The following is an 8938-nucleotide window of genomic DNA, read 5'->3' as shown; positions in this document are numbered from 1 at the left end:
AGTGAACGAGTCAGAGAGAGGGAGAGAAAAAGAGCGAACAAAAAGAAAAGATAAGCAAACGATAGAGAAGAGCGAACAAGAGAGAAAAGAGTGAATGAGTCAGAGGGAGCAAGCAAGCAAAGAAAGCATGCAAGAGGAGATGCGAGCAAAAAAGAGAGTAAGGGAGAGGAAGAGCGAGCGAAAAAGATAGCGAAAAAGCGATCGAGAGAGAGAAAAAGAGCGAACGAGAGAGAGAGAAGAAGAGCGAACAAGAAAGAGAGGATAAACGATTGATAGAGAAGAGTGAACAAGAAAGAAAAGAGTGAACGAGTTAGAGAGAGCAAGCAAAGAATAGAGCAGCAAAGCGAGCGAAAGAGAAAAGAAACAAATGATAGAATATATTAGACTAGACTTCTGGACATAGAAGAGATACATAAATTGATAGATCGATAACAAGCAGATAGAATTTTTTTTTTATACAATTGGATTCACAGGTGATGATAGATAAAAAGACACAAAAGAGATAAATAGATTTACATATTATTTACTTGCTAATTATAACCTGAAGAAAATCCTGGAACAACACCTTCCATGGTTTCCATGGTAAGATGCGAGGCTGCTCCCTCCTCTCTATAGATCTTCCCATCATACAGTAGGGAGCAGGTCCCCCCCAGACACCCTCCAAGGAGGCAGCCAATCACACGCAGCCATTGGCTCATTTTCAAACTCTCAGAGATGAATTCATTTTGTTTCAGAAACAGATCAGTACACATATGTTATCCTAGGCATGTATCCACACGTTCCCCCGACCACTCCAACAATGGTCGCTGCATGTGCACGGGATGTACACATCTCTCCATCTGCTGGGAGAATACATACACAGTGACAATGTAGAAGCATCATATATGTGAATAATGAAATACTCTTCAAGTCAGTGCCATAACTCTAATAATAGTAATATATTTAGAGAGGATTATTGCATGGTACACCATATATTGATCATTATGTTACTGTTCGGGCTGTCACATTCAGTGATACTCCAGTGTCACTTACATAGTGATAAAGTCATGTGATTTCTGTTAGATGGGACGATTTAGAACCTACGTACTGTAGCGTTCAAGCTTTCAGCCATGTTTGTAGCACTACAGGGAGCTGATTGCATCATTGTCTCCAGGAAAGGAATGTTTTTCAGTCTTTTGCTCTTTTAATTTACCCCAAGCTAGAACCAATATGTTGTTTACCTTCAATATTAGGGTACAAGTCTAAGGGTTATGGTGACTGCAAGACAAGGTATGACGGTGCACCCAAGAACAAGCTTACATCAAAGACATCCCTAACACAGTCTAGAAAATTATTTTTGGTTTGGGCTTGGCCTTATCCCTATCGACCGTGTCCAGTGACCCTGGCCTGATCAACTACTACCTCTAGTGATCCTTGTCTGATGTACTACTACTACTTCAGGTGGTCCTCGTCTAATCTACCACTACATCTATCAGTCCTGGTCAGGTCCACTAACAATACTGGTGCCAAAAAATTATTTTTGGTCTGGTCCCGGCTTGATCCCCCTCCGACTATGTCCAGTAGTCCTGGCCCGATCCCCCTTCCACTACCTCCAGTGGCCTCGGCCCGATACCCCTTCCACTACGTCTAGTGGCCCTGGCCCAATACCCCTCCCATTACGTCCAGTGGTCCTGGCCCGATCCCCCTTCTGCTACGTCCGGTGGTCCTGGCCCGATCCCCCTCCCACTACGTCCAGTAGTCCTGGCCCGATCCCCCTTCCACTATGTCCAGTGGTCCTGGCCCGATCCCCCTTCCACTACGTCCAGTGGCCCCGGCCTGATGCCCCACCCACTACGTCCAGTGGTCCTGGCCCAATCCCCCTTTCCACTACGTCCACTGGTCCTGGCCCGATCCCCCTCCCACTAGGTCCACTGGTCCTGGCCCGATCCCCCTCCTGCTACGTCCAGTGGTCCTGGCTTGATCCCCCTCCTGCTACGTCCAGTGGTCCTGGCCCGATCCCCCTCCTGCTACTTTCAGTGGTCCTCGCCCAATCCCCCTCCTACTTCATCCAGTGGTTCTTGCCCGCTCCCTCCCACTATGTCCAGTAGCCCTGGCCCAATCCCCCTCCCAATACGTCCAATGGTCCTGGCCTTATCCTCCTCAACTACTTCTAGTGTGCTTTTGTATGATGTACTACTACTACTACTTCTGCTGGTTCTGGTCTGATCCACTACTACAGCCATCAGTCTTGGTCGGGCCTACTACCAATACCGGTCTCGGTTGGGTTTGCTAATACCACTACTAGTCAGGATATGCATATAACTTCAGATGTCTAACATTTAATATTTATTATGTATTTATTATTCAGTGTTATACATGTCCCAGTTTGGGTGCTCCTATAGAATATACCAAGAAGCACACTGAACAGGGGCACCATGGTGCACATGCATGGCATCCCCATATAGCTGCCAATGTATGCAAGATAACACCTCTAATTTTACTGAATATTATTAGCAGATTTTAAATACATTTTGTTACTATCCAACAAGACTGAGGGTTTGGGGATTTTAGAGTTAACTAATAAATCCCAGGTTTGCATCACCAAGCTCTAGCCTGAGCCTAGGCTAAGATGATGCTACGGCAAAGAGCCTGCTGCAGGTAGGGGAAGACATTGCCGCAGTCATCTCTCCTCCAGTGATCAGACTGTAATTCTGTAACAGCAAGGGGTGATCTGGGTCAGACATATTTGAACACATTCAAGAATTGCACAAGTACCAGGATTTACTTCCTTGTGTCATAGTCTGGGAAGCAAATGCTGACCCTGGAAAAAGACAGCACCATTCTTCTAGACAGAAAGGCAAATGTTGTATGGGGTTGGTGATCTCTGATAGATGGAAGCATGTCACATTACTTGTATGATAACAGGAAAAGGAAATGGATGGTAAGTCTACATTAGGCACATCAATAAGTCAACATGATCAGTCATAGTGCATAGGCATCCTCATTCTTCTGTTATATAGATAATTAACACTAATCAACCCACAAGGCTTTACACCAGTCAAAAATTATTCGCTTTAATCTCAGCCTTTGTAACCATTTCCAGGAGGCCACCCCAAACCAGGTATCCAGAGGAGACAAATGTAAGCCAGTAGCATGAGAATTAGCATTAGGCACCAATGAGAACTGATGAGCCTGAACAGTGCACAAAATGTTCTTCTGAACCTTTGCTTTTGTGACCAATAGGCTAATTTGTAAAAGTAAGAATTCAAGGTGCTTTAGTTCTAATGTTGACATAAGTGAACAAACAACCAGTCAAAACAAGGGTGTTCACAAAAAAGTGGCCATAATTTGGCTCTAGATATTTAGGCAACTAGAAATTAATTGTAGTTTGTTAGGGCCCATTAGGTGCCCGTAAAGTCCAGCTAGTCCTAGTTTACAGTATTCAATCACATACATGTGATGCTTTTATCTGACGCGTTTCGCCCACTATAGGCTTCCTGGAGGTATTGTCACGCTTGCGGTAAAGTGCCGGAAATGGTATATTGCAGGATAGGATGCTGGGAATATGAGCTGGTGCTCCCCACCAATTTTTTGTGGGGGAGGAAAAGATGGTACTGTGGTAATTGCCTGTAGTTTGTATGGTGCAGAGTTGCACAGGACGTGGTGTGGTACCAGGTGCCTCAAGTCCTTCTCTTCCCATCATATCTGATATCCTTCCTCAAAACTTGTGTAACATCCACATCTCCAGCATTATGTGATTCTTAGCCTCTTCTCGCCGGAGCCTTAGGTCAGTGGTCCCCAACCTTTTACACGTCGCCGACCACTAAAAGCACAGCCTCCAGACTACAGTCCAATCAAACCCATTGATATGTTTCGGAATTGCATAAACAACTACTTTGTGGTATACTACTGGTACCACTCAGAGAGAGAAAAGGAGGGTTTTTTTGGCTTAATTAAGCAGTGTTCCAAAATCTATACAAAACTTTTTTTTCAAAACAGAATAGTAAATTTAAAATACAAACTTTTTATTAGATCACATGTATGACTCTTATCCCAGCTGCATTATTTTCATGCAGTGGGTAGGAGTCTTGTTCTACAAAGCTATACAATACCGTATATGATTGCTATATATTACATACAGTATGTTATTATTTCATATCCCATAAATTTCCAACGCGTTTCGCCCTACTGGGCTTCTTCAGGGGATTGAGGCACTTGGTGTTTGTTACTTCTTAGTCACAAATACCATAGGAGCATACAAAGCTTCTGCTTCTTTCAAGCGGGAATGACTTATTGAACAGGTAGACCATTTCTATTAGGTGGACTGTATTGTTATAGGCATCCAATCAATGGGTTATCATGCTTGTAAAATCTGAATTGATTATGGCCATTTAATATATCTTGTGCTTGGTATAGAGTTGTTGCTTGTTATTGTTTCTAATTAAGCAAAGCGGCAGGTCTCCTATAAATGGGTAAGTGTTCACATTTGTGGCAGAACAGGTTTAAATGTCTATAAAGGAAGTCCCCTACTGTTCAATTAGAGGTTCGTTGTGGTATAGTGGTGGGCCAGGCGGCCTGCACTAAGGGGTTAGCAATCTACGCAGATAGGGAAAACCAGTTCTTCTTCTATCCTAATATTACACCAATGCCTAAAAGCAGATAAATTTGGCCCAAAGAAAACAATTAAGCCAGCAGCAGCAACAGATAGAGCCGGAGAATGAAAATGTGAATGAGATTGGTCCATCCTTTGAGGCAAAAGAAATAATTCTTATTTTTATAGATTAAATAAAGGTTACCTAGGATTCGTAAAGTGAAAACAAGGACAGCCTTCATAGGGGGTGTAAGTAGATTTTACGATAGAGGACAGAAGCAGACCAAACATCTACAAAACCCATGGAGAACATTACAACAAATACCCAAAGTTAGTCATGGGAGAATACCTCAACTGTATGGTCTGCCATGTTCCCCTTGTGTTTCCACCTTGGAAGGTTGAAACATATTGAAGACCATTACGATACGAAGAGCACCACCAATATCTTAAATTCCATTAACAAAGTAAAAAGTCACAAACACTCATCTCAGGAGCCACCAGGCCTGGATGTACGACATACATAGGCATAAAGACCACCACATTGGAAATTTCAAAAATTGATATGCAAAAATATATAACAGATATTTTATTCCTTTGATTGCATTCTCAGAACTTTATAATATTTTATTATGCCTAAACTGTAATCTTTAAGACCCTTTGAGATCTAGAAGCCTATTATTAGTAGATGAAAATAAGATGCGGGGACCCTTCTGTCACCTGGGAAGAGCTCACTTCTATCTTGCTGTTATATGATACATAATGAGCAAATGTTTTCATGTGGCCCGTAGTCCTATAACCTCAAAATTGCTCATACACATGGGCCCACAGATGACTCTGACCACCATGTATACACAATATAATACACCTATATACACCCGCATACATTACACACACATCTTCAGCCTACAGTAAGTCACATACACAATAATAATGGTTTGCCACAAACTTATTTCCTGACTTATGTAATCAACAGAAAATCATGAATTACAGTAGGTGTATCTACTAAACCTGTATGTGGATCCTGTGTTCTGTACAGGTTATAAGATACAGGTGGGATAATATATCATTTGTATTGGGATCAATACACAGAGGAAGACTAGATTTATGATACTGATCAATAAATAATATTGATCACTAAATAGCTGGGTGATATTGGTAACTAGCTGGATAGATGGAGAATGGTCAATAAATTATTCCTATCAATAGCGGATATTGATCACTAAATAGACAGATGACACTGATTGATAGATAATTTTGATTACTAAATAGCTAGATGATATTGCTAAATAGATAGAAAATAATCAATAGAAAGATTATCAATAGTAGATATTGATCACTAAATTGATAGACAGATGACTCTTATTGCTCACTAAATAGACATATGATATTGATAGCTTGATAGAAAATACTGATCAATAGATGATAGATAGATAGATAATTTAAATATCTAGTGATACAATGTATGTTAATCAATAGACAAATGATATTGATCACAAAATGGATAATCATGATCAATATGTAGATAAATGATTTTGATCACTAGATAAATGATATTGGTACCTAGATAGGTGATATAGATCAACAGATGGATGACACTGATCAATAAATAATTGATCAATAAAAAGGTAAAAAAATGATATTGATATCCAGATAGATAATATAGATCAATAGATAAATAACACTAATCAATAGAGTATATTGATCATTGAATAGTTAGAAAGACAGCAAGACAAGATAGATCATTTTGATCACTAGATATTTAAAGAATATTAATCAATAGACAAATGATAGATATTGATTACTAAATGGATAATAATGATCAATATACATAAAAAAAATATATGATCACTGGATAGATAGGTGATATTGATCAATAGATAGATGATACTGATCGATAAATAATATTGATTATTATATAGCTAATATTCATTAGAGGATTTTAATCATAATGATAGAAACTAATAACCAATAAGTAGATAGGTGTTCTTGATCACTAGATAAATAGGTGTTATTAATCAATAGATAAATAATATGGATCGATACATATTATTGATCACTAAATAGATCATGATCTGATAGAGAAATCTAATCCTATTGATAAATTGATAATAATGATCAATATGTAGATATATAATTTTGATCACTAGATAGACAGAATATATTGATTAATGGATGATATTGATCAATATAGGTAGATGGATAACCAGCAGTTGTTAGATAGCTGACTAGGCAAATTATATACAAATAGATACATAGGTGACATGTAGATATTAATGGATAGAGATTAATAGGTGATATTGATCCTTAGATGGACAGATACAGAGATAAATAGGTAGAATTGATCATTGGATAGACAGATAAGGAGTATGGATGGTTGATAGCTGACTTTGCAAATTATATACAAATAGATACATAGGTGACATGTAAATATTGTTAGATAGCGACTAATAGGTGATATTGATCAGTAGATGGACAGGTAAAGAAATTAATAGGTGATATTGATCAGTAGATGGACAGGTAAAGAAATTAATAGGTGATATTGATCAGTAGATGGACAGGTAAAGAAATTAATAGTTGATATTGATCACTGGATGGACAGATAAGGAGAAGATGGTAATAGCTGACTTTGCAAATGATATACAAATAGATACACAGGTAATAGATGAATGCATAAGATACAATGTATAATATAAAGGGATACAGTAACAGTCTGGCCATGGTCTGAGTGCCAGTTGGGTACTCACACAAAGGCATGGTAGAGCAGTGCCCACCCTCTGGGTCTCTCCAGGGCATCATAAATTAAAGTTTGGACCCTCCTATACTTGGCATTGTTCCTCTTGGCGGGTCGGCTGCAGTTCAGAGGGGTCTTGGCCAGCAGGCCAATGCCCTGGGGGTTCCGCTTGAGCTCCTCCTTACCAGCTCCCACCAATAGCAGTGTGCCATCCTTGTCCAGGCCGGTCCCCAAGGAGCTGGGCTCCAGATCTGTGGCCCCTAGAGCTGCCTTCTTCTCCCCATCCTTAGGCTGGCCCTCTAGGTGCTTGCTCTTCAGCCCCATCTTCCTCTTCTCTGGGGGGAAGCCTGGTAAAGCCCAATGCCATGATCCATACAGCCAGACAGTTACATGATCCCCCTGCAGCATCAGCATCCAAACATGATGAGCGCTGCCTCCTCCTGATGGCTCCCCCAGAGCTCACGTTAGGGAGTGGCCCATTGTAGCGCTCCAGCAGCAGGCAGGCTCACCATCACCTCCCAGACAGGCTCTCATTTGCATATTTTTGTTGATGCTGCCATGCAAAGGGTGCTCAGATGCTGCTGTGCATGACAATGATGGAGAGAGGGCTCCATGCAATCAATGCCTAATTCCTTCTATCCCCTCCTTGTAGATCCCCCCTCCTCCTATTTGATGGCTTCCTTCTAGGCAGGGAGATTCAGGCAGAGGAATCCATCCCAGGCTGCCTGCACCTGTCAATCACACCTGGATGAAGAGCCTGGACTGCTGGGTGCTGCTGCCTGAGACTGGGAGAGAACCCTGGGATCAGAGGAGATGGAGGAGGAGGGGACAGAGGAGGGGTGAACACATCATAGCATTCAGCTGTTCTCTACAGATACAAGTCAGCCACTCAGTGATGAGACAAGCAGGGACTACAGGATCAGCTGCTAAACCTGAGAAACACCATTCACTAAAGGGTTAATTACATGCAATAATTAGGATAGTTGGCTTAGGCAGGACCCTTCTTACTGTAATGGTTAATACTGTGCATAGCATGTTTAAGGTGTAAGTGATAGGACTGCAGAATGTGGTGGTGTAAGCAGGACTGACTGCAAGGGTTAATACAGATCACTGTATGGCATGGCTGTAAGGGTTAATGTAGTGTATTGCAGCATCAATTAAAGGGTTAACTGCATGCAGTTATTGGGATTGCACACTGCTGTTAGTCTAAGTATCAATAAGACTGCAAGGGTTAATACAGCTCACTGCCTCCTCCAGCAAAGGCTGCACTGCTTTTAGTCATTAGGACTGCAGTTTGCTGTTGATTCATGCAAGATCGTTATGGCTGCAAGGGTTAATGTCGTTATTGTAAGGTCAAGTAAAAAGGGTTAACTGTATGCATTTGTTAGGACTGCAGACTGCTGTTAGTACAAGGATCAATAGGACTGCAAGGGTTAATATAGTTCACTGCATCCTCCAGCAAAGGGTGCACTGCATTTAGTAATTAGGGCTGCAGGTTGTGTTAGATTCGTGCAAGACCATTATGGCTGTAAGGGTTAATGTAGTGTATTGCAGCATCAATTAAAGGGTTAACTGCATGCAATTATTAGGATTGCAAACTGCTGTCAGTCTAAGTATCAATAGGACTGCAAGGGTTA

General features: G+C 41.0%; 1 protein-coding gene across 1 annotated transcript in view; it reads right to left on the bottom strand.

Moving 5' to 3' along the window:
• Positions 1-8071, bottom strand: part of KCNQ3 (potassium voltage-gated channel subfamily Q member 3) — a 124356-nt gene extending 116285 nt beyond the window's left edge. The window contains exon 1 of the mRNA XM_072413227.1: positions 7315-8071. Within this exon, the coding sequence (XP_072269328.1) occupies positions 7315-7715 (401 nt within the window). The 5' untranslated portion in view covers positions 7716-8071. The remainder of the gene's footprint in view (positions 1-7314) is intronic.
• Positions 8072-8938: the final 867 nt, after the last annotated feature.

This window comes from Pyxicephalus adspersus, chromosome 5, assembly GCF_032062135.1.
Source record: "Pyxicephalus adspersus chromosome 5, UCB_Pads_2.0, whole genome shotgun sequence".
Classification (NCBI taxonomy): Eukaryota; Metazoa; Chordata; class Amphibia; order Anura; family Pyxicephalidae; genus Pyxicephalus; species Pyxicephalus adspersus.
The sequence above is the reverse complement of the archived record's forward strand: the minus strand, read 5'-3'. Positions and strand labels throughout refer to the sequence as shown.